This window comes from Entelurus aequoreus, linkage group LG23 (genome assembly GCF_033978785.1).
Source record: "Entelurus aequoreus isolate RoL-2023_Sb linkage group LG23, RoL_Eaeq_v1.1, whole genome shotgun sequence".
In the NCBI taxonomy this organism is placed as follows: Eukaryota; Metazoa; Chordata; class Actinopteri; order Syngnathiformes; family Syngnathidae; genus Entelurus; species Entelurus aequoreus.
The window spans coordinates 30,618,780-30,645,670 of NC_084753.1; the positions used below are offsets into that span (position 1 = coordinate 30,618,780).

Consider the following 26,891-nt stretch of genomic DNA (forward strand, 5'->3'; position numbering starts at 1 on the left):
AAAAGAATATTACGGTACATTAAACATATGTTTCTTATTGCAAGTTTATCCTTAAATAAAATACTGAACGTACTAGACAACTTGTCTTTTATTAGTAAGTAAGCAAACAAAGGCTCCTAATTTAGCTGCTGACGTATGCAGTTCTATTATTTTGTCAAGATTATTAAGGACAAGTGGTAGAAAATGAATTATTAATGTGCTTGTTCATTTGCTGTTAATATCTGCTTACTTTCTCTCTTAACATGTTCTATCTACACTTCTGTTAAAATGTAATATTCACTTATTCTTCTGTTGTTTGATACTTTACATTAGTTTTGGATGATACCACAAATTTGGGTATAAATCTGATACCAAGTCGTTACAGGATCATACATTGTTTATATTCAAAGTCCTCATGTGTCCAGGGACATATTTCCCGAGTCTATAAACATAATATACATTTTTTTTAAACGAAAGAAGATGTTATAATATCGACTAGATACGCTACTGTACTTGGTATTATTTTAGTGAATGTTAGGTGTAGATCCACCAATGGAGTTTGTTTACATTTTGACCGGTATTTTTTAGAGGTGGTATAGTACCGAAAATGATTCATTAGTATCGCGGTACTATACTAATACCGGCATACCGCACAACCCTAATCCTTCCATATCTGTATGACATGTAAGGGAGCATACAACACTTTATGGATTTAATACATTGTCAGGTTTCCTGGTGAGCAACCATGAAATATTGTGAACATTCAAATGAAAACAGTTGTGGGCTCCTTCACGTAGATTATAGCTAAGGCTGGGCCGATAAAACGATGTCAATAAACATCGCGATAGACATGTCATCGATATCAATATAAAATGTGTTCGATAAAACGTTCGATAGATCTGTAGGTTTTGTGGTCGGAACGAATGAAGCACACTGAGTCTGTAAAACAGGAAGTGGTCACGTTAAACAGCGAAATCGTGTAACAGTGCCAAATTTCAAGTTTGGTTGCGCCGTCTCGCTGTCCCGCTGTTGCTTTCATGCGCGGCGTGAGAAGAGAAACTAGACGAGTGCTGCAGAGAGCAAAGAAATTGTAGATAAAACAGGAAAAGTTACCGCGATAGTATGGCAGTTTTAAAAATGTTTTTCAAACGCACTGTAGGCCTTCGCCGCGTTCATCTTTTCTTTTCCGGAAACAACAGGTAGGGACTACAGTGCAGGACTGTATAACTAAAATAAATAACGAAATATAGCAAATGTGCTGCTTTAAAACAACAATTTGATCCAATAAATTTCAAATAATAATTACTGCATAACATATATTCATTTCCACACTTAAATAAGAATAACAGACCAAATAAATGTTACACAGACCACGTAACTTCCTGGCACTAAACCTGCAAGAAATAGTTCTTCTCAGTGGCAACCTGAAGCAAGTGTTCGGACTAAAAATACCGCGGTATCAGTTTTGGTCCATATCACCTAGGGGGGTAACGGTACGTGTATTTGTATTGAACCGTTTCGGTACGGGGGTTCCGGTTCGGTTTGGAGGTGTACCGAACGAGTTTCCACATGGATATATTAAGTAGCGTAACGTACGTTGTGTAAACAATGCACACCGAGGCACAACACACGGCATGCTAGCAGCTAACGGGCTAGGATAGACTGACCATACGTCCTCTTTTCACCGGACATGTCCTCTTTTGCGGAGCTGTCAGGGCGGAGTTCCTTAAATGCCTCAAATGTCCGGCATTTTGAGTTAGGGTTGCGTGTATTTTCAATGTACATTCAGGGTTAAGAAGGGGTTAAAAACAAAATTGTGCGCGCAGCAGCATTGGTGAGGGAGGGGCAGAGACAGAGAGAGCGAGAGAATTATGATAAACGCGCATGCGTCGCCAGGCTCTGCTTTTTATCCATAGATTTATCAGATTTAATTTTTTATTTTCTATAGCAGGGGTGTCAAAAGTGTGCCCCGGAGGCCATTTGCGGCCCACAGCTAATAGAACCTTTATTTAACCAGATAAGAAAACCCATTGAGATCAAGATCTCTTTCACAAGGGTGACCTGGCCAAGAGGTCAACAGCACATGTCACAGAGCAGTTTCAAAAATAATACATTAAGACATACATTTTAAAATACATAAGAGAACTGTAAAACAACAGAGATTTACATCTTTAAAAACACAGGCACTGTGCAAACGTCTCTCGCTGTTTGTCCCTCAGGACAGAACGGAAGGCTCCAAATGGAAGTAGTTCTGTAAGTTTCAGTTTCGTCTGCAATGCATTCCATGCCATAGGGGCAGCAATGCCAAAAGCTCTTTTGCCAAATTCAGTCCGTACATAAGGAACAGTTAAAACATACAAATTGTTAGAACGTAACGCATAAGAGCTGCTTTTTCTTTGTAACAGAGTACACAAGTATGGAGGTATTAAACCTAAAAGAGCCTTATAAATGATAGTCAGCCAATGTGTGTATCTGCGTGCACTCAATGAAGATAAGTCTGACTTCATATACAGTTGACAATGGTGGGTGAGACTACGACAGCCAGTAACAAATCTTAGTGCTGAATGAAAAACAGTGTCCAAGGACTGGAGGCATTTAGATGAAGCACTAAAATAAAGCACGTCTCCGTAATCAATTACAGGCAAGATAGTTGCTGTCACCAATTTCTTTCTGACTTTAAGAGAGAAGCAGTTTTTATTTCTAAAAAAGAAACCAAGCTTTACCCTAAGCTTAGAGACCAAGTTGTTAATATGGGCTTGAAATGAAAGCTCCTGATCAAGAGTAAAACCCAAGTACTTGTAATTTAAGACCTGCTCTATAAGGTTTCCATTTGATGTTACAATATTTGGAATATTTTCCAGTAGCACCCTTGAATGAGAAAAAACCATTACCTTGCTTTTATCTGTATTTAAAACCAATTTAAGATCAAATAAGCGAGCCTGGATGACATCAAAAGCAACTTGTAAAAACTCAAAAGCCTGAGTGATGGAGGTTGAACAGCAATAAATAATGGTGTCGTCTGCATAAAAATGGTACATTGCATTTGACAAATTATTACAAAGATTATTTATGTAGATAGAAAATAAAATGGGACCCAGCACTGAGCCTTGTGGAACGCCTTTGGTAATGTCCAGTAATGAAGAGGTGGTCCCAGCCACCTGTACACGTTGTGTTCTGCTGGAGAGATAGTCTGTGAACCAAGCAGCTGCATTTTTAGATAATCCAACGCGATGAAGGGCTTGAATTAACAGACTGTGGTCTACTGTGTCAAATGCTTTTGACAAATCAATAAATAGGGCGACACAATATTTCTTGCCGTCTACAGCCTCGATTAAATCAATGAGGATCTTAAGAGCAGCTGTAATAGTGCTATGCTGTTTTCTAAAACCAGATTGAAATGGAGATAAAATATTGTTTGATTCTAAAAAATCCTCTAGCTGGTTACTGATGATCTTCTCAAACAATTTTGCTAAAATGCATAATTTAGAAATTGGTCTGTAATTATTTATATTTGTGGGTTCATCCCCTTTTAGCAGGGGAAGAACAAAGGCTGATTTCCAGATTTTTGGAATGCTTTTACTTTTTAGACTTAGGTTAAAAATATGCGAGAGAGGCTCAGCAACAAAATCAGCAGCCAATTTTAAGAAAAAGGGTTCAATTTGGTCAGGTCCTGCTGCTTTAGTTGTGTCCAGGCTCTTTAGTGCACTGTTTACCTCGGATATTGATACAGGTGTGAACTCAAAAGTGCAGGTGCTGCGTCTATTTACAGCCTGTGGTGTATTTGGTATATTAACATTAGTTAAACCAACATTTGACAATTGAGGATTCAACGACTCAAACAAGGATCCGGCAGAAACAAAATACTCATTAAAACAATTTGATATAGTTGTCTTATCAGACAAAGTACCAGATTGAGTAATTAAAGGACTTGGAAAGTCATTTGTTGTCACATGATTTAAAGAAGCTTTTATGGTTTGCCAAAACTTTTTGGGATCATTTATATGTTTTTTGCATTCATGCAGGTAAAAATTAGACTTGGCCCTCTTAACAAGCGAAGTACATTTATTTCTAAGCTGGCGAAAGCTAAGCCAGTCAGCCTCTGTCTTTGTTTTTCGAGCCCTGGCCCAAGCAACGTCTCTCTCTTTGAGAAGGTTTCCAATTGCAGAGGAAAACCAGGGATTATTTCGACCTTTAACTCTAAGTTTTCGAAAGGGAGCATGTTTATTGACTATACGTTGAAATTCATTATAAAAGTATTTCAACGCTATCTCAATATCATCAATTAAAGCAACTCTGTTCCCCTGAAAGGCAGCTAAATCGTATATAAAAGCTGGGAGGCAAAAGTTTTTAATATTTCTTTTGCATGTAATAGTGGGTTTTGATTTTGGTAGCTTGCAGTTTCTTACAGCTGCAATTGTACAATGGTCACTCAAGTCATTGGCAAACACCCCAGTGCCAGTGTACTTATGGGGAGCGTTGGTTAGAATTAGATCAAGTAAAGATGATTTTGAGGAGTTTTTAGTATTGGGTCGAGTTGGGGAAGTGATTAATTGAGTTAAGTTTAGTGAGTTGCATACAGCTTTAAGGTTATCAGAAGAGGAAGTTAACCAGTCAAAATTTAAATCACCAACCAAGAGAAGTTCACTAGCTTTTAACCCACTCATAAAGGATTCAAGCGAGGCAAGAGCTTCAGTGGAGGCAGAGGGAGGTCTATAACAGCCTACAATTGCGAGAGGTTGGCCATGTGAGAATTCAAGCTGCAGGGCAAGGAGTTCAAATTGTTTAGTGATTGACGGTGATGATAATAAGGTAACATTAAAATTTAATGTTTTAAAGGCCCACGGCACATTCTAAAAATACTATTAAAATAAACAAAAACATAACAAAAGTGAAATAAAAAAGCTTAAAGGTTAAATGTAATTTAGAAAAAGTTGCAATGTTGACTAATAAAACAAAGCTGTTTTTTTTTTTCTTTCAAACGGTCATTGCTCAAAACATAATATTGAATCAAAATCAATGTTATTATGAATTATTGACCTATCCAAGGTTCCGATTACTTCACATCAAATATTCCACTAAGAAAAATATTTTTGGTGGAAGATTTTGCAAATTTGGTAAATAAATAACCAAAAAATTTATATTTTGTTGTTTTCTTACTGTACCGAAAATGAACCGAACCGTGACCTCTAAACCGAGGTACGTACCGAACCGAAATTTTTGTGTACCGTTACACCCCTAATATTAACTGAAGCTTGTCCTTCCAACATGAAAACCTAGTGATACAATGACTTCCACCTTCCCTGTATGCATGTATAAAACTCACCTACATCACTGCTATATATCTGCAACGGCTTGGCTCTGAATGGAGAACTGACATGTTTTGTTTGAGCTGCAAGTGGAGTCATGCTCAAGCAGCAGACCAATACAGCTCATTGCGACTGGAATGCGTCAAGAAAGCAAGACCCTCTCACGGCTTTCTGCTTCTTATAGCTCAGCTATCAAGGTATTAAGGAATAACAGGGTAGTCCTTTTACCGCTATGTATCGTCTTGGTATCGTCTTACAAAAACCTCTGCCTCAAGGAACGAGTTCTAGATTTTGACAAGTCGTCTGTCAAAGCAGACAGGTAGACAAAACCCACAAACTGGATTTGGACACATGATTGAAAAGAGGCTTCAGACTGACCCCTGACCCCTGTTTTCACCATGTTGCAGGTTCTAAGCAGTGAGATTGTTACAAGGCGATGTTGAGCATTTAAATTACCGGTAGAATGGAAATCAAGTTGCCTCTGTATTGAAGCTATTATCATATATATCTGATTTATGAGACCAACAGACTAACAAAGTTTGCGAGTAAATAGATATGATCAAATTAGTATTAATCTCACAGAGATTCCCAAGCTATTTTGAGAAGAGAATGAGCCAGTCACCTGATCTGTGATGTAGAGGAGGAACCACAGATCCCTTACCCATCAACAACAATGCTAGTCAAGCAGAGTTTGTGAGAGCCAACAACGATTATTAGAGATGTCCGATAATGGCTTTTTTGCCGATACCCGATATTGTCCAACTCTTAATTACCGATTCCGATATCAACCGATATTGATATATACAGTCGTGGAATTAACACATTATTATGCCTAATTTTGTTGTGATGCCCCGCTGGATGCATTAAACAATGTAACAAGGTTTTCCAAATTAAATCGACTCAAGTTATGGAAAAAAGTGCCAACATGGCACTGCCATATTTATTATTGAAGTCACAAAGTGCATTATTTTTTTTAACATGCCTCAAAACAGCAGCTTGGAATTTGGGACAGGGAGGAGGTTGAGGTGGGCGGGGTTGAGGTGGGGGGTAGGGGGTAGCGGGGGTGTATATTGTAGCGTCCCTGAAGAGTTAGTGCTGCAAGGGGTTCTGGGTATTTGTTCTGTTGTGTTTATGTTGTGTTACGGTGCGGATGTTCTCCCGAAATGTGTTTGTCATTCTTGTTTGGTGTGGGTTCACAGTGTGGCGCATATTTGTAACAGTATTAAAGTTGTTTATACGGCTGTTGACCAAGTATGCCTTGCATTCACTTGTGTGTGTGAAAAGCCGTAGATATTATGTGACTGGGCCGGCACGCAAAGGCAGTGCCTTTAAGGTTTATTGGCGCTCTGTACTCCTCCCTACGTCCGTGTACACAACGGCGTTTTAAAAAGTAATACGTTTTACTTTTTGAAACCGATACCGATAATTTTGAAACCGATACCGATAATTTTCGATATTACATTTTAAAGCATTTATCTCTATTTAGAATGCATAAAAAAGTCAAGCATGTGTGTTCTTGTCTTTCATAAGGATTGTGAATGATAAACAGCACATCTCTTTCACATTTTTGTGTATTTCCAGTGTGATTGATCAGAGTGCAGAAGTGTGACTACAGTGACATAGAATCAACGGAAATTACCGAAGGTATTCAGAGCGGAATATTCAAAATGGCAGCCTGAATTTGTGGTATTTTGCGATGTTCAAACGGTATTTTCACACGTTTTGCAGATTGTAAACACAATTGCATATGGTTGAATGGATACAATGAAACACAAGGGTATAAAGTCAACTTGTTTTTACACTCTACTGCTACTTTAAGACATAAAAAAAGGTACATTACCTCTCCAAAGGCTCCTCGTCCAATCACTTTGAGGATTTCAAAGTCTTCTTTGTGCAGGCGCATCTGCTTCACTTTGGACGTGAAGGGTTTGGCTGTGGAGAAGAAAAAGGTAAGGTCAAGTTCAAGTGGTGACTTTTAGGCTATGCTCACACTGCAGGGCGGGATGTCCAATTCGGACTTTTTTGTCAAATCTGAACTTTTTAGTGGTTGTTCACGGGGCCAGCTTTACGCACGCACGCACGCACGCACCAAAGTTAAGTTAAGTTAAAGTACCAATGATTGTCACACACACACTAGGTGTGGTGAAATTTATCCTCTGCATTTGACCCATCACCCTTGATCACCCCCTGGGAGGTGAGGGGAGCAGTGAGCAGCAGCGGTGCCGCGCCCGGGAGTCATTTTTGGTGATTTAACCCCCAATTCCAACCCTTGATGCTGAGTGCCCAGCAGGGAGGTAATGGGTCCCATTTTTATAGTCTTTGGTATGACTCGACCGGGGTTTGAACTCACAACCTACCGATCTCAGGGCGGACACTCTAACCACTGGGCCAGTGGTCCCCAACCTTTTTGTAGCTGTCAAGCGGTCAACGCTTGGGGGGGGGGGGGGTTATGGTGGAATTTGTTTTGTTTTTTGTTTATTTCTCATAAAGAAATACAATCATGTGTACTTACGGACTGTATCCCTGCAGACTGTATTGATTTATATTGATATATAATGTTTATATTGTGTTTTTTATGTTGATTTAATTTAAAAAAAATAACATTTTTTTTTTTTTTTAATTTAATTTCTTGTGTACCAATCGGTCCGCGGCACGGTGGTTGGGGACCACTGCACTAGGCCACTTGCACTTTAGAATGCATAAAAAAGTAAAGCATGTGTGTTCTTGTCTTACTTAAGGATTGTGAGTGGAAGTCACCATTTCCCTCGTTTGTAGAGAGCAATTCAAATAACTCCCTAGTTGCCATGCTAATGTTAGCATGTTAACATTAAAATGCTAACTTTTTTTTGCTACCACTTTAGTAAATATGTTGTTTTCAACATAATAATCATTAATTTAGTTATTTGCCGCCATCTTAAAAGTATGCCAGGCCTTCATCTGTTAGCATGGTAATATTTGCATTCTAACGTTTCATGCTAGCATTTTAGCTAAGTTTGTACGTTTTGATTGATTTGATTGATTGAGACTTTTATTAGTAGATAGCACAATACAGTACATATTCCGTACCACTAAATGGTAACACCCGAATAAGTTCACTTGTTTAAGTCGGGGTCCACGTAATCAATTTGTGGTACAAATATATACTATCATCATAATACAGTCATCACACAAGTTAATCATCAGAGTATATACTTTGAATTATTTACATTATTTACAATCCGGGGGGTGGGATGTGGAGGGGGTTGGGGCGGGGGGATTTAGGTTTGGTTGATATCAGCACTTCAGTCATCAACTATTATATCATCTGAGAAATGGACATTGAAACAGTGTAGGTCTGACTTGGTAGGATATGTACAGCAAGTAGTGAACATAGTGAGCTCAGAAAGCATAATAATGAGTATATACATTTGATTATTTACATTGGATTAATTGCAATCAGGGAAGGTGGGATGTGGTGGGGGATGGGGTTAGTTTAGGGTTGTAGTTGCCTGGAGGTGTTCTTTTAGTGTGGTTTTGAAGGAGGATAGAGATGCACTTTCTTTTACACCTGTTGGGAGTGCATTCCACATTGATGTGGCATAGAAGGAGAATGAGTTAAGACCTTTGTTAGATCGGAATCTGGGTTTAACGTGGTTAGTGGAGCTCCCCCTGGTGTTGTGGTTATGGCGGTTATTTACGTTATGGAAGTAGTTTGACATGTACTTCGGTATCAGGGAGGTGTAGCGGATTTTATAGACTAGGCTCAGTGCAAGTTGTTTGACTCTGTCCTCCACCCTGAGCCAGCCCACTTTGGAGAAGTGGGTAGGAGTGAGGTGTAGCTTCAACCTAATAATCATGGATCTCGTCACTTGGTGCTATCGCAGAAAGGTGCTAGCTGTTCTCTTGCCATCATGCTAATGGTAGAACGCTAAAAATGTGTTTGCTAACTTTATAGCTAACTTTGAACTTCTTAATCAAATAACCATGGATTTTGTTACTTGCCGCCATCTTTGAAGTATGCTAGCGGTTTCCCTGTTAGCATGCTAACTTTGCATACTAGCGTTTTAGCTAATTTCATATATTTAGCGCTCATAATCATGGATTCTGATACTTTGTACCCTCTCGGAAGTATGGCAACTCTTTCAGCTATATACCAACATTTAGCATTTCGAGATTCATACTACATTTCAGTCATTACATCAGCATTTTAGTTCAGCTTCAGCATTGGAGCATTCACCCGAAATTTCTTCAGAAATTGCCAATTCTACTTATTATTATTATTATTATTATACAGATGGACTTTTTAGTTGGACTTTGTAAGGTTAAATATTTAACCTGCTGATATGCAATATGACAAGTTTGCCATTTGTCCACACCCCGCTACCCTTGTGTGTCGGTGTGGGTGTGTGCCACGACTTTACAGACACCACAAGTAAATCAAAGGGAAATGACATGTTCACGCCTTCAAAAGGTGGGGAAACGCCTGGTGAAATGAAACAAACACATTAGCTCATTAAGTGCTCATTAATAAAGTGGGGCTGACGTAATGGGACTGCTGCACGACGTACCACACACTGTACTACACACTGTACCACACACCGCACTACACAGCATAGCACACAGCGTACTACATGTCGTACTACACACTGTGCTACAAGTCGTACTACACACTGTGCTACATGTCGTACTACACACTGTGCTACATGCCGTACTACACACTGTGCTACATGCCGTACTACATGCCATACTAAACACTGTACTACATTTCGTACTACACACTGTGCTACATGCCGTACAACACATTGTACTACACGCCGTACACTACACACTGTACTACACAGCATACCACACAGTGTACTACATGTCATACTACACATTGTGCTACATGCCGTACTACACACTGTGCTACATGCCGTACTAAACACTGTAACACACACCGTACTACACACTGTACACACGCCATACTACACACTGTACACACGCCGTACTACACACTGTAAACATGCCATACTACACACCGTACCACAGACTGTACTACATGTCAGTGTTTCCCACACATTCATTTGTTTGTGGTGGCCCGCCACGAAAGAATTACGTCCGCCACAAATAATACAAATTTTTTTACATTTGTTTTAATTTTTTATTTTTTTGGGTCCTGTCCAGCTTCTCAGGCAAATCATATAGTTGATGTAGATGCCCATATAGGCTGTTCAGATTTACTTTACAAAAGAGAAGTGTAGGATACTTCTCTTGTTGCCTTATTTGTATTTGACCACTACTGTTTTCTGTTTATTTGTTACTGACTGTGGCAGGACACCTCTGCCTCTGTTTCACTTTATGTTGCTGGTAAATAATATGGTTGTAGTAGTAGGCTAAAGTTAAATTATTTAGTATGCACTAATTAAAGGGGCAGAGCTTTAAGAGACATTTTAGCTTTTATATTTTATAAGATATATTTTTTGTAAGAACCACAATTAATAAATATATTTCCGTGAATAACTTATTGTTCAAATCTGTATATAAATATGTACATAAAGTGTTGTAATTATATTGCAAAATGGATGGATGGACGTTTAAAACAAAACTGTTATTATTATTAGTAAGTATACATTTTTTGAGCCTTTTTAGAGAAAATCATATCATTGTAGTAAATTATGCAAATGACACGATGATGTCATGGTGACCACGCCCATAGCCACGCCCCCACCGCCACAGGTATCTTGGCGTTTATGGGAAACACTGCATGTTGTACTACACACTGTACTACATGTCGTACTACACACTGTACTACATGCCGTACTACACACTGTACTACATGCCGTACTACGCAGCGTGTGTAGCTTCAACAGACAAAACACTTAGGGCGTATAGCAGCACTAGCAGGGAAAAATAGTTGTCACATTGTTCAATTCCCTTCGAGCCAGTAAAAAAAAAAAAAAAAGCTGTTAAAAAGTATTTAATTCAAGAAAGAAGTTTCAAGTTGTCACCTTATTGATCTGATTGATTTGTAACACTATTGAATAATTATAGGTATCTTTATTGATGTATCTGAGTTTATTTGCATGCAATATGCAACGCTACATTTCTCTTCTATAGTATTTTATTCAAGACAGAAGTTTTAAGTTTGCACTTTATTAATCTCAATGTTAGAGATTAGTATTGTATTTCGATACTTTGATACTTTTCTAAATAAAGGGGACCACAAAAAAATTGCATTATTGCCTTTATTTTAACAAAAAATCTGACGGTAAATTAAACCTTTAGGTATCGATCCGATACCAAGTAGTACAAGATCATACATTGGTCGTATTCAAAGTCCTCGTGTGTATTTCCTGAGTTTATGAACATAATATGATGTTTTTAAAAAGGAAAAAAGATCTTGTGACGATAAAAAATAAATGATCTAATCATCGACTAGATACGCTCTTGTACTTGATATCATTACAGTGGATGTCAGGTGTAGATCTGTCATGGCGTTTATTAAATTTGAATATCTGGCAAATTGACAGTTGCTTATTTGTTGCCATTTTGTGGACAATGTGAGTGACTCAGGCCATGGAGTGTAATTTCTAAAGACGGCAAGCACAGCATTCACTTATACAACCCAATCCACACAACCTTCCCTAGTCATGGTGCAGGAAAAAAATTCAACCAGCACAAAAAGTCAACACTCATGGTCACACATAACACAACCTGCTCACTGAACTTTGTGGATATTGTAAAAAAATTCAAAATCACACCCATTTTAAATCCGCTGCAAGGCATGATGGGTAAGATGCAAAAAACACTCTCCACACCATGTTTGTCACATTTTAGCAGCTTGATATTTCTGATTGATTAAAAAACTTTATGGAAGTAAACAAGGTAGGAGTTAAAATTTCACAAATAATTATTAATTATATATCCATTATATTATCATAATATGTACACAAACATATTTGTAGGATATAGTTACTTTGCATGAAGTCGGCTTTCGGCCCTGGGCCAAATTATTTTAGCCCAATGTGGCCCCCCCGGTCATAAGGTTTGGACACCCCCGGGTCATAGGATGCTTATTTCTAGCCAAACTATTTGACAAATGGGACTGGTTTAGTGCATGGACACGTACTGACTAAGTAAGCGTGTCCACTGGGGGGCACACATGGCATCGAACCGTCCCGCCACGCAAAGTCGGAGGGAAAAGGAAATCGAGGGCCGAGAAGAGCGTGACGGAGCTCGGAGAAGGGAGACATGATGAGTAGCTGGATGCTGACTCAGGGGCTCCACTAATCCAGCACATGTGAAACTGAGAGCCCGCAGGTCCTCTCCAAAACACGTGCAAACACCCAATGAGATCTATCTAGTCTAGAAATGTCTGTAGAAATTCCATAACCATGCTTACAACTGATTTTCTGACTGTTTACAGTACTTGTCATATCTTTGCATGTATACTTTCACCAGAAAATATATCGAGATGTACACTACATTGCCAAAAGTATTTGGCCACCTGCCTTGACTCACATATGAACTTGAAGTGCCATCCCATTCCTAACCCATAGGGTTCAATATGATGTGGGTCCACCTTTTGCAGCTATTACAGCTTCAACTCTTCTGGGAAGGCTGTCCACAAGGTTGCGGAGTGTGTTTATAGCAATTTTCCACCATTCTTCCAAAAACGCATTGGTGAGGTCACACACTGATGTTGGTGGAGAAGGCCTGGCTGTCAGTCTCCGTTCTAATTCATCCCAAAGGTGTTCTATCAGGTTCGGGTCAGGACTCTGTGCAGGCCAGTCAAGTTGATCCACACCAGACTCTGTCATCCATGTCTATGGACCTTGCTTGGAAAAGGAAGGGGCCCGCTCCAAACTGTTCCCACAAGATTGGGAGCATGAAATTATCCAACAGGTTTTGGTATCCTGGAGCATTCAAAGTTCCTTTCACTGGAACTAAGGGGCCAAGCCCAACACCTGATAAACAACCCCACACCATAATTCCTCCTCCACCAAATTTCACACTCGGCACAATGCAGTCCGAAATGTACCGTTCTCCTGGCAACATCCAAACCCAGACTCGTCCATCAGATTTCCAGATGAAAAAGTGTGATTCATCACTCCAGGGAAGGCGTCTCCACTGCTCTAAAGTCCAGTGGCGACGTGCTTTACACCAGTGGTCCCCAACCTTTTTGTACTTGCGGACCGGTCAACGCTTGAAAATTTGTCCCACGGACCGGGGTGGAGGGAGGTAGTAAAAAAAAAAAAAACTTTTTTTTTTTTTTTTGGTCATAAAGAAATACAATCGTGTGTGCTTACGGACGGCATCCCTGCAGACTGTATTGATTTATATTGATATATAATGTATATATTGTGTTTTTCTGTTGATTTAATTTTAAAAAAAAAAAAAAAAATTTTTTTTTTTTTTAATTTCTTGTTCGGCGGCGGCCCGGTACCAATCGGTCCACAGCCCGGTGGTTGGGGACCACTGCTTTACACCACTGCATCCCACACTTTGCATTGGACTTTGTAATGTATAGCTTAGATGCAGCTGATCAGCCATGGAAACCCATTCCATGGAACTCTCTGCGTACTGTACGTGGGCTAATTGGAAGGTCACGTGAAGTTTGGAGCTCTGCAGCAACTGACTGTGCAGAAAGTCTTTGCACTATGCGCTTCAGCATCTGCTGACCCCTCCCGGTCAGTTTACGTGGCCTAGTGGCTGAGTTGCTGTTGTTCCCAAACTCTTCCATTTTCTTATAATAAAGCCAACAGTTGACTTTGGAATGTTTAGGACCGAGGAAATTTCACGACTGGATTTGTTGCACAGGTGGCATCTTATGACAGTTCCACGCTGGAAATCACTGAGAGCGGCCCATTCTTTCACAAATGTTTGTAGAAACAGTTTCCATGCCTAAGTGCTTGATTTTATACACCTGTGGCCGGGCCAAGTGATTAGGACACCTGATGCTGATCATTTGGATGGGTGGCCGAATATTGAGTTTAAGTAAAAATATACACTACCGTTCAAAAGTTTGGGGTCACCCAAACAATTTTGTGGAATAGCCTTCATTTCTAAAAACAAGAATAGACTGTCGAGTTTCAGATGAAAGTTCTCTTTTTCTGGCCAATTTGAGCGTTTAATTGACCCCACAAATGTGATGCTCCAGAAACTCAATCTGCTCAAAGGAAGGTCCGTTTTGTAGCTTCTGTAACGAGCTAAAGTGTTTTCAGATGTGTGAACATGATTGCACAAGGGTTTTCTAATCATCAATTAGCCTTCTGAGCCAATGAGCAAACACATTGTACCATTAGAACACTGGAGTGATAGTTGCTGGAAATCGGCCTCTATACACCTATGTAGATATTGCACCAAAAAACAGACATTTGCCGCTAGAATAGTAATTTACCACATTAGCAATGTATAGAGTGTATTTCTTTAAAGTTAAGACTAGTTTAAAGTTATCTTCATTGAAAAGTACAGTGCTTTTCCTTCAAAAATAAGGACATTTCAATGTGACCCCTAACTTTTGAACGGTAGTGTATAGAGATATACTTTTTCATCCATATGGCCCAGCCCTACACAGCAGCTAATAACCTAATCACGCCAGGATGAAATGTACTTTGGAATGTGCTTCACGGGTGTGAGGCGAGCATAGCTACACACCCTAACTGCGAGCATTCAATAACCCACATTTACCCAGCGATCAATGTGTCTGCCTGCCAGTCCAACATGCCGTGTTCTTTTTTTTTTTTGTAAGCAAATACCATGCCGTCTTGTCATGCCGCTTAACTCGCGAGCAAAACACACAGGTGGAGCCAAACATGGCAACCGTTACTACGACAGTGATCCTGTCAATCCAGGCTCTGAGACGGGACTGAAGCTCTTTGTTTGGCAACTAGTGAGTCAGGACTGGAAAAATGAGGCCATGACAGTCCTAAGTCAATGCGTTCCGCAGCTAAAGCTAAAGCGCATGCATCCCTTGCATGTGTACTGCGGTGCACGCTTACGTTCTGCGCTGTGAATAATACATTCGACGTGCTCAGTCTCCGGAGGCAGTGGAACTGGAAAAACGTGAGTGGCTCCAAAACGAGGACGCCCTGAAGGGGTGTGTGCAAAATACTTGAAGACATGCTATTGTAATACAGAAATAACTTATGGGCACTTTGTTGCAAAAGGCCCCTACAGACATGTTTTGCTCAACGTTTTTCAACCATTTTTCCAATTTTTGTACACATTGCCTAATCAACTGCGAAAAGCTTTTCATTTGGCCCGCCGGACAACACCCAAATAGGCTTGATGAAACCATGCAAAACCGGCTTGCTCACGTATGCAGTACGCCCGCCACACTGCAAAAACTGAAATCCAAGCAATATTAAATATCTCAAATAAGGGTGATATTTGCAGATTTTATGTTAGAGCAGGCCTGGGCAATTATTTTGACTCGGGGGCCACATTTAGAGAAAAAAATGTGTCTGGGGGCCGGTAAAGGGTTTCCCACACATTCATTTATTTGTGGCGGCCCGCCACGAAAGAATTACGTCCGCCACAAATAAAATAAAATTTTAAAAAAAAAAAAAAAAAAGTATTATTTTTTTTTGTCCTTTCCAGCTTCTCAGGCAAATCATATAGTTGATGTAGATGCCCATATCGGCTGTTCAGATTTACTTTACAAAAGAAGTGTAGGATACTTCTCTTGTTGCCTTATTTGTATTTGACTTTATTAAATGTATTTATATTAGAAACACAACATGTGTATATAACAAAGGGTGCAAAGTCTGCGGGCAGTAGGAAACACATGGTTAAGTGTAGGGAGTAAAACTGATGGCAGTCTAAAGTTCAAGATTTTTGGAGCTCTTTGTTCAGTGGATCAGATGTTTGATGAAGCTCTGTGTCTATCTACCACCACTACTGTTTTCTGTTTATTTGTTTCTGACTGTGGCAGGACACCTCTGCCTCTGTTTCACTTTATGTTGCTGGTAAATAATATGGTTGTAGTAGTAGGCTAAAGTTAAATTATTTAGTATGCACTAATTAAAGGGGCAGAGCTTTGAGACATTTTAGCTTTTATATTTTATAAGATATATTTTTTGTAGGAACCACAATTAATAAATATATTTCAGTGAATAACTTATTGTTAAAATCTATGTATAAATATGTACATAAAGTGTTGTAATTATATTGTAAATTGGATGGATTGATGGATGGACGTTTAAAACAAAACTGTTATTATTAATTAGTAAGTATACGTTTTTTGAGCCTTTTTAGAGAAAATCAAATCATTGTAGTAAATTATGCAAATTACTCGATGATGTCATGGTGACCAAGCCCATAGCCACGCCCCCACCGCCACAGGTATCTTGGCAGTTTATTGGAAACACTGCGGTATATCTGATTTTTAGGGACACTAATACAAAACCTCACAATAATGTCTGATTGAATGCTAAAAACGTTATGACAGACCGCCTTAAAAAACGTAATGGAATTTTACTTTTTTCTATGAACGATAAAACACTGAATATTGACAAAATATGAATGTCACGCCCCCTTTCGATCGACATATTTTACAATCAAGTGAAACGCAACAAAAATGCAACAAACAGTGAAATATGAACGCAAAGGGTACAAAATAAACCCACCTACAATCTGATACATCTGATATATCACTAAGCTTTAGAGCTTTGTTGTGAAAATCTCCTTCCGCGCCTGTGGAAACGCTTCCCGCCCACACTGCTTGGTGCCTCGTCTGAGCTGCTGTGACGTAGATTACCATAGTAACTAATTAGATTACCATAGTAACTAGTATATCATCCAAAAGTGCAGATTCCAACCATTGAAGAACTTTGTATAGTTGAAGACTTCCGGTCATTAGAAAACCTCACTGCACATCATAATGGCAGCTACAGTTTCCATCTTAAAGATCTAAAAAAATATTTCGGAATGTCCGGCGGGCCAGATTGAAAAGCTTAACGGGCCACATGTGGCCCCCGGGCCTTAATTTCCCCAGGTCTGTGTTAGAGTGTTTTACTTGTTTTGGTCCTAAATGATCTCAGTAAGATATTACAGCTTGTTGCTGAGATTTGATGACCTATATTGAGTAAAACATGCTTGAAACTAGAATATCAAGTGTTGCAAAGCTGTGTCATCAACACTCACAAGTATAAAACTGTTTTTTTTTAAATAATAATTTCTTATTCCAAGCATGAAAAAAAAAAATCATGACTTTGACACAAGTGTGTCTCATATTAAAACAGATGACAGCCAAATGGACTTTGCGGTTTTATTTTCAATGAAACAATAGAAAATACGCACTCATAAAGTAGTACAGTTGGCACAGTACAGTAAACATTTAAAATGTGACATTTCAAACTATTTTGAACAGAAATAGTTCATGCACATTCAGATGAATTCTTCAAAATTACAATTAAAAATGTTTTGGCCTGGGGCCGGGCTGTATACTGTATATGCGCACTAATTGACTAAAAGAGCACGCACTTGGCGCGATGATGTCATGTTATCGATGGAAAAATGCATTTTTAGACCATATGATTTGCCTGAGCGGCTAGTAGACCCCGAGAGTAACAAGCGGTTGCCTTGTTGCCTTTCCATTAAGAAAAATAAACTAGTTTTTAGTATAAGTTTGCTGGTTTCAAGAAATGTAATGCCGAGCGCATATCATTACGTCAAGATAATGGCACTAGCATTTACTTAATTTAAGAATATTTTTCAACATATTGGGCAAAAGGTCTAATATTTTTTTGTTTCTACCAAGAAAAGTGCACTTGTTATTAGTGAGGATACACTTATTTAAAGGTATTTTTGGGTTCATTGAGGTTAGCTAATTTTACTTGTTTTGGAAAGTCTTGACAAGTCAAATTTTCTTGTTCTATTGGCAGATAATTTTGCTTAGTTCAAATAAAATACCCCTAATTTTATTTCATTTTTTTCTTGTTTTTGAACACTGACTATTTGCAGTGCAGACCGCGGGGGGCAACAGCGAAGCATATGGGTCACAATGAAGCGGCAGTGGGGGAGTAGAAGAAGATGGGACCATTGACCCGGGAAATTATCAAATTAAATCGCGAAAATCTGACTTTCAATATTTCAATCGCTGACTTTGTGATGCCTTTTGTATACGCGGTCGTGCTGTTTTTGGCCGTTTAACTCTGGTAATCAAAACTGGTTAGACGCATGTCGCGTTGAGTTTGACCACGGGAGGGCGATAAAGCTACACCTTAGGTTCAATTGTGTTAAACCACATGTGTGCAATGTTTGCTGTGTGTATTAACACTAAACCTTTTTTATTTAAGTAAAATACACAATGGACGTTGTATTTTTGTAATGTTTATATTTTCAGTCTTACAAACCGAAAATAAAGGAAGACACACAAAATTATAAAACTGAGGAGGAAAATCAATTCGAAAGAAGGAACATCAATCAGCAACAAAACCTAGCTTCTGTTTCTTCATGCTGTTAACTATCTGTCTCGCTGCACACGCTGGAAACGAGTAGCGAGGGCAAAATAATGAACTTATTGACAGTGCAGTGTGAAAGTTGATGTGTTTACTTTGTAAATAAGTAAACGCAGTCTCAAAGGAATATAACCTATAATTGTTTCTAAAGAAACATGCAATTTTTTATGTGCGACCCCTGAGACCTTGGGCTCTTGAAACTGCGACCCTCTTCATGATGTAGCTGAACAGCACCTGCATTAGGCTGTGTGAAAAATCTTAAGTTAGTCCGACTCATGGGCTAAGTAAGGCTACGTTCACCCTGCAGGGTCCGATGTCCAATTCGGATTTTTGGGACAAATCCCGTCTATTCACATTACATTAAAAAAAAAAAAGATTTTTAATGTGAACGCAATCTGACCCACATGCAGACGTGACATGACGTCGCACACACTGCAGTGTTTCCGGAAGTACACATGGCTGACGACGTGACGTCGCATGCACTGCAGTGTTTACAGAAGTAAACATGGCTGACGACATGACGTCGCACGCACACACTGCAGTGTTTACGGAAGTAAACATGGCTGACAACATGACGGACGCATTTTGGCTTAAAAACTAACAATAAAGGTGAAGTTATAACACTGAAACACCCTCAGGAAGACGTGCTTTAAGACATGACTATCCAGCTTGCAGCTAACATCCATCCGCAGTCGGCAGCGTTTTGGCTACGTCTAAATCACTAATCCTGGCCTCCATGGCGACAAATAAAGTAAGTTTCTTACAAGTATCATCCCTGCAGGACGAGGAATAGCTAAACATGCTTCCCTACACACCGTAGCTCACCGGTGTCACCGCTAATGACGCTGTTCCTAAATGAAAACAAATGCATTGGGTGGATCTACATCTACATCTGACATCAAATGTAATGATATCAAGTACAAGAGCATATCTAGTCGATACTAGTATGATTACATCGATATTTTTTGTTGAAATAATTATTTTTTGCCTCTTTTTAAAATTCTTATTGTGTTTATAAACTCAGGAAATATGTCCCTGGACACATGAGGACTTTGAAAATGACCAATGTATGATCCTGTAACTACTTGGTATCGAATTGATACCTACATTTGTGGTATCATCCAAAACTAATGTAAAGCATCCAAACAGAAGAATGAGTGATTATTACATTTTAACAGAAGTGTAGATAGAACATGTTAAAAGAGAAAATAAGCAGATATTAACAGTAAATGAACAAGTGGATTAATAATTCATTTTTACAGCTTGTCCCTCATAATTTTGACAAAATAATAGATTGATAAATGACACAATATGTTACTGCATACATCAGCAGACTAATTAGGAGCCTTTGTTTGTTTACTTACTACTAAAACACAAGTTGTTTTGTATGTTTACTATTTTATTTAAGGACAATATTGTTCTTTGATTGGCAAAAAGAAACATATGTTTAATGTACCGTAAGATTTTTTGGTACAATAAAGCCAATAATGACTTCAAGTGGTCCCCTTTATTTAGAAAAGTATCGAAAAGTATCGAAATACATTTTGGTATCTGTGCCGGTACCAAAATATTGGTATCGGGACAACCCTAGTCATTAATAATAAATACTCTACAACTACAACTGGTTGGGGACTAACAGTGTTGGGATTGTAATCATCCAAATACGATTAGCAGCCAAGTGGAAAACAAGTAAGCTAGCTAGATGATGCTAACCGGCGAGCTTGTGTCGGAGCCCCTGTTGTCGCCCTTTCCTGCAAGAGGAACAGCGAGCACCTGCGTCTGAGGCAAGTGTTCGATAAATGTTGTACTCTTCATCAATGGCACAGCAGTGGAGATTGTAAGCAGCACCAAGTTCCTGGGGGTGCAGATAACTGACAATATGACCTGGTCCCTACACACCGGAGCTCTTGTAAAAAGCTCAGTAGCGCATGCACTTTTTGCGTCGGATGAAAAGAGCACAGCTCCCTCCCCCCATTCTACAGAGGCACTATAGAGAGCCTACTGATCAACTGCATCTCTGTCTGGACTGGAGCCTGCAGTGCCCTAGACTGGAAGTCTCTGCAGAGAGTGGTGAGGACGGCAGAAAAGATCATAAGGGCTCCTCTTCCTCCTATCCAGGAAATCGCAAAAAGCAGCTGCCTGACCAGGGCTCAGAAAATCTGCAGAGACTCCTCCCACTCCAACCAAAGACTGTTTTCACTGCTGGACTCTAGAAAGAGGTTCCGCATCCTCCGTAGCAGAACCTACAGGCCGTAAGACTCTTGAACGCATCATAATAATCCCCTCAATTTCCCCCCAAAACGGATTAACTCGCTGGAATATAAAGGCAATATAACATACATCCATAAACATGGATGCATATGCTAAAGTGCAATATATTTATCTGTACAGTAATAATAATAATAATAGATTTTATTTATAAAAGCACTTTACATTGAACAAACAATCTCAAAGTGCTTCAGTGCATTTAAAAAACAAAAAAAAACAACACTAGAACCACAAATAGCTGCCCCCAACGAGTAAAATAAATAGTAAAATAAAACAAAAACTAGAACAGCCTAATAGCTAGAACTAGCACTAATATATCTAACAAAAGGCTTTTTAAAAAATAAGGGTTTTTAAGCCTTTTTTAAAAGCAACAGTAATCTATTTATTTATATCTGCACCTTATTGCTCTTTTATCCTGCACTACAACGAGCTAATTCAACAAAACTTTGTTCTTATCTGTACTGTAAAGTTCAAATTTGAATGACAATAAAAGGAAGTCTAAGTGTGGATATTTTTTTTTAATATATTGTAGTGGGTTTACATAATTCACCCACGGAACTTTTGTTATTGGTTTTCATGGGACACATTTCCGGTGTGGATTGTTGTGTGCTGATAAGAAAACAACGTCTGAATGTGATTAAAACAATTAGCGCCATCTTTTGATGCTCCTCCTTCAACTCCTGTCCTTATACGCTACAATAAGGGCTGCAACAACTAATCGATTAAATCGATTATTAAAATACTTGCCGATTAATATATTCATCGATTCGTTGGATCTATGCTAGTTTTATATTTTTTTTTTTTTTAATTTAAAAAAAAAATATTATTATTATTTTTTTTTTAAATAAACCTTTATTTATAAACTGCAACATGTACAAACAGCTGAGAAACAATAATCAAAATAAGTATGGTGCCAGTACGCTGTTTTTTTCCCAATAAAATACTGGATAGGATAGAAATGTAGTTGTCTCTTTTATCCGATTATTAATCGAAGTAATAATCGACAGATTAATCGATTATCAAATTAATCGTTAGTTGCAGCCCTAGCTACAATAAATTATTTTATGAAACGCGGAAGTGAAGCTCCGCCTCCCCAAACTGGCCGCGCCCTGCGGCACACAATGGCTGCCGGCAGGACAGGAAATGAATGAATGAAGCGCCCGTACACACAGACATGGTTCGCTCATTTGGCTCCATCCAATGGCTCATAAATCGAAGAGTTGGCAAAAAGGGAGGTTCGAAAATTGAGATTTGACTGTACGTGTAAATAAGTCAGTTCGTATAATACTTGGCCTTAAAATTAAGACAAGGTTGGAGTTCCTTCCTGCAAGGCCAAACAAGGTAAGCCATCAGGACAACAACTTTCTGTTGGCATTAGGGCTGCAACTAACGATTAATTTGATAATCGATTAATCTGTGGATTATTACTTCGATTAATCGATTAATAATCGGATAAAAGAGACAAAATACATTTCTATCCTATCTAGTATTTTATTGGGGAAAAAAACAGCATACTGGCACCATACTTATTTTGATTATTGTTTCTCAGCTGTTTGTACATGTTGCAGTTCATAAATAAAGGTTTATTTAAATAAATTTAAAAAAAAAAAAAAAAAAAAGTATTAAAAAAAAAAAAAACTCTGCGCATGCGCATAGCATAGATCCAACGAATCGATGACTAAATTAATCGGCAACTATTTTAATAATCGATTTTAATCGATTAGTTGTTGCAGCCCTAGTTGGCATGAACCCAAGTGGACTGACCAGATCCATCCTTCGTAAATAATGAACTCGTCTGTTAGGTCTAACAGGACGATGATGCATGCTGCTCGTCTGCGGTTAAGAAACTTTCAATTGACTACGGAACATGGTTGTGGAAGAACACCATGAAGAGGGAAAATGCAAGCAGCAAAGACAGGACCGTGATGGAATGGAAAAAGAGTCACAGAAGAAACAGCGTACAGGAGAGGAGGGCCTCCGAGGCCAGTCGGCATCGGAGCCAGTTACAGTAAGTGTCCAACCCTTACAACCGCACCAGAGTGGAATGGAGGGACATCTGGAAGCCATCACAGATATTATTTACCACCACAGTGAGGTAACGACACAAAAATGCCGCTTTTTAAGAGAGACGGGGGGGAGAGAGAGATGGAAAGAGAGGGTGACTTTTCAGGATTGGACAGGAACACAGGGAGAAACCTGTGGACGGCCTTCCCCGCCGTCTGACCATAACTGGACCACTGGAAGAGGGAGAACTTTGCACAAACTGCTTTTCCTAGAATGCAAAAACTGTTTTTTTGGGGGAAACTATGCATCACAAAAAGATAGAAATGACAGCCCTGCAGCAAAACCTTCATTCTGTCAAGCCGTGTGGAATATTATGATTTAATTAGAGAGGTCCGATAATATCAAACTGCCGATATTATCGGCCGATAAACGCTTTAAAATGTAGTATCGGAAATTATCGGTATCGGTTTCAAAAAGTAAAATGTATGACTTTTTAAAACGCCTCTGTACGGAGTGCTACACGGACGTAGGGAGAAGTACAGAGCGCCAATACACCTTAAAGGCACTGCCTTTGCGTGCCGGCCCAGTCACATGATATCTACGGCTTTTCACACACACAAGTGAATGCAATGCATACTTGGTCAACAGCCATACAGGTCACACTGAGGGTTGCCGTGTAAACAACTTTAACACTGTTACAAATATGCGCCACACTGTGAACCCACACCAAAAGAGAATGACAAACACATTTCGGGAGAACATCCGCACCGTAACACAACATAAACACAACAGAACAAACACCCAGAACCCCTTGCGGCACTAACTCTTCCGGGACGCTACAATATACACCCCCCGCTACTTCGCCCCCCTCAACCTCCTCATGCTCTCTCAGGGAGAGCATGTCCCAAATTCCAAGCTGCTGTTTCGAGGCATGTTAAAAAAACATAATGCACTTTGTGACTTCAATAATAAATATGGCAGTGCCATGTTGGCACTTTTTTCCATTACTTGAGTTGATTTATTTTGGTTACATTGTTCACTGCATCCAGCGGGGCATCACAACAAAATTAGGCAGAATAATGTGTCAATTCCACGACTGTATATATCGGTATCGGTTGATATCGGAATCGGTAATTAAGAGTTGGACAATATCGGAATATCGGCAAAAAAGCCATTATCGGACGTCTCTAGTTAGAAGTGTTGTTTTTGCAGAAGGAAAAGGCGAACGTTGTGATGATCTGTGAAATAACACACCGCTGTATGCTTAAAATGATCAAAATATGTAAATGTTACAAGTTATTATGAAGGTTACTACATTACATATATTCTTACATCATGGATATAAAACCTTGACGGAGGTTTTTGGAGGTTTTTTTTAGAGTGCTTTAAAGGCGGAATAGAGCGACTCCTATTGACTCAATTGTTAGCTGACTTATGCTAACAAAGTTGAATAACTCGACACGCCGATGCTGTTTCTAGAAATACCACTGCAAGTAGTCCGAACGCATCTAGTAACTTAGCTCAATTACAAATGAAAATACAAAACAGGCCAATTTTGTCACAGCCAGAGGTCCTCCCAACAGATGTGTGCATGAGGCCCCGCCCTCTCTGATGGCCATCTTGCTCTTTAGTCAGCGGACAACAGGGCGATCACTACAGGCAGAGCCAGGGGTGCCAGACAGAACCCCGTGCCCATTTTGCAATGGAAATCATTACTTATCCACGGAAATGTGCCAAGGGCAAACTGGGCATAGCTAGCACGACACACAAACATCCCGTGGAGTGGCACATCGCCAATATTGTAGAGCTGGGCGGTTATAGCGAACAAAATAACCACGTTTATTTTGATTGATGTTGTAATCACGATTATTCATTAATTTGAAAACATGAGTATTTATTGTACCATCAAAACTCAACTTGAAATATAATTTAAAAGAACAGATGGATCTAAATTAGTCACAAATAAACCACAACAACTAATAATAATAATCAATTTAAATAACATTAGCAACATTTTTTATTACGTGTCTTACCTTTTACATGTATTTTACCACCTCGGAGTCTGTGCTTTTCGTGTCAAATAAAATTGAATAAAATGTTTGATTAAAATTTACAACTTGGTTAATAAAATTTAAGTGTGTGAACAAAACCCAAAACCAGTGAAGTTGGCACGTTGTGAAAATGGTAAATAAAAACAGAATACAATGATTTGCACATCTTTTTCAACTTATATTCAATTGAATAGACTGAAAAGACAAGATATTTAATGTTTGAACTAGTAAACTTTGTTATTTTTTGCAAATATTAGCTCATTTGGAATTTGATGCCTGCAACATGTTTCAAAAAAGCTGGCACAAGTGGCAAAAAAGATGAGGAATGCTCATCAAACACTTATTTGGAACACCCCACAGGTGAACAGGTTAATTGAGAACAGGTGGGTGCCATGATTGGGTATAAAAGCAGCTTACATGAAATGCTCAGTCATTCACAAACAAGGATGGGGCGAGGGTCACCACTTTGTGAACAAATGCGTGAGCAAATTGTCCAACAGTTAAAGGACAGCATTTCTCAACGAGCTATTTCAAGGAATTTAGGGATTTCACCATCTACGGTCCGTAATATCTGGAGAAATCACTGCACGTAAACAGCAAGGCCGAAAACCAACATTGAATGCCCGTGACCTTCGATCCCTCAGGCGGTACTGCATCAAAAACCGACATCAGTGTGTAAAGGATATCACCACATGGGCTCAGGAACACTTCAGAAAACCACTGTCAGTAACTACAGTTTGTCGCTAAATCTGTAAATGAAACTTAAAACCCTACAATGCAAAGCAAAAGCCATGTATCAACAACACCCAGAAACGCCGCCGGCTTTGCTGGACCCAAGCCAATCTAAGATGGACTGATTCAAAGTGGAAAAGTGTTCTGTGGTCCACAAGTCCACATTTTAAATTGTTTTTGGAAACTGTGGACGTTGTGTCCTCCGGACCAAAGAGGAAAAGAACCATCCGGACTGTTATAGGCGCAAAAATACAAAATCCAGCATCTGTGATGGAATGGTGGTCTATTAGTGCCCAAGGCATAGGTAACTTACACATCTGTGAAGGCACCATTAATGCTGAAAGGTACATACAGGTTTTGGAGCAACATATGTTGCCAGCCAAGCAAGGTCTTTTTCAAGAACGCCCCTGCTTATTTCAGCAAGACAATGCCAAGCCACATTCTGCACATGTTACAACAGTGTGGCTTCGTAGTAAAAGAGTGTGGGTACTAGACTGGCCTGCCTGTAGTCCAGACCTGTCTCCCATTGAAAATTTATGAAGCATAAAATACGACAACGACTTCAGAAATTGGTCTCCTCAGTTCCCAAACATTTACTGAGTGTTGTTAAAAGGAAAGGCCATGTAACACAGTGGTAAAAATGCCCCTGTGCCAACTTTTTTGCAGTGTGTTGCTGCCATTAAATTCTAAGTTAATGATTATTTGCAAAAATAAATTTAGTTTCTCAGTTCGAACATTAAATATCTTGTTTTTGCAGTCCATTCAACTGAATATAAGTTGAAAAGGATTTGCAAATCATTGTTTTTATTTACCATTTACACAACGTGCCAACTTCACTGGTTTTGGGTTTTGTATAAGTACTTTTTGAGCACATTCAACAATACCACCATAATAATGATAACCGTGATCATTTTGGTCAACACTACTTCCATTTTATATGTCCAGGGTGTACCCCGCCTACCGCCCGAATGCAGCTGAGATAGTCCCCCGCGACCCAGAAAGGGACAAGCGGTAGCAAATGGATGGATTCTTTAGCCCTCCTTAACAGAGACAGAACATATTTTATTGGTTATGGTTGTGATTTTTTATTCAAGTGCAAAATTTTGCTTACAGACAAAGTCTATTTTATT

The 26,891-nt window shown here is 39.2% G+C and overlaps 1 protein-coding gene across 3 annotated transcripts in view; it reads right to left on the reverse strand.

Moving 5' to 3' along the window:
- cdc42bpab (CDC42 binding protein kinase alpha (DMPK-like) b) overlaps window positions 1-26,891 on the reverse strand; it is a 225,563-nt gene that overhangs the window by 132,802 nt on the left and 65,870 nt on the right. For all 3 annotated transcript variants that reach the window (XM_062034850.1, XM_062034851.1, XM_062034849.1), the window contains exon 2: window positions 7,126-7,217. In XM_062034850.1, the coding sequence (XP_061890834.1) occupies window positions 7,126-7,217 (92 nt within the window). The remainder of the gene's footprint in view (window positions 1-7,125; window positions 7,218-26,891) is intronic.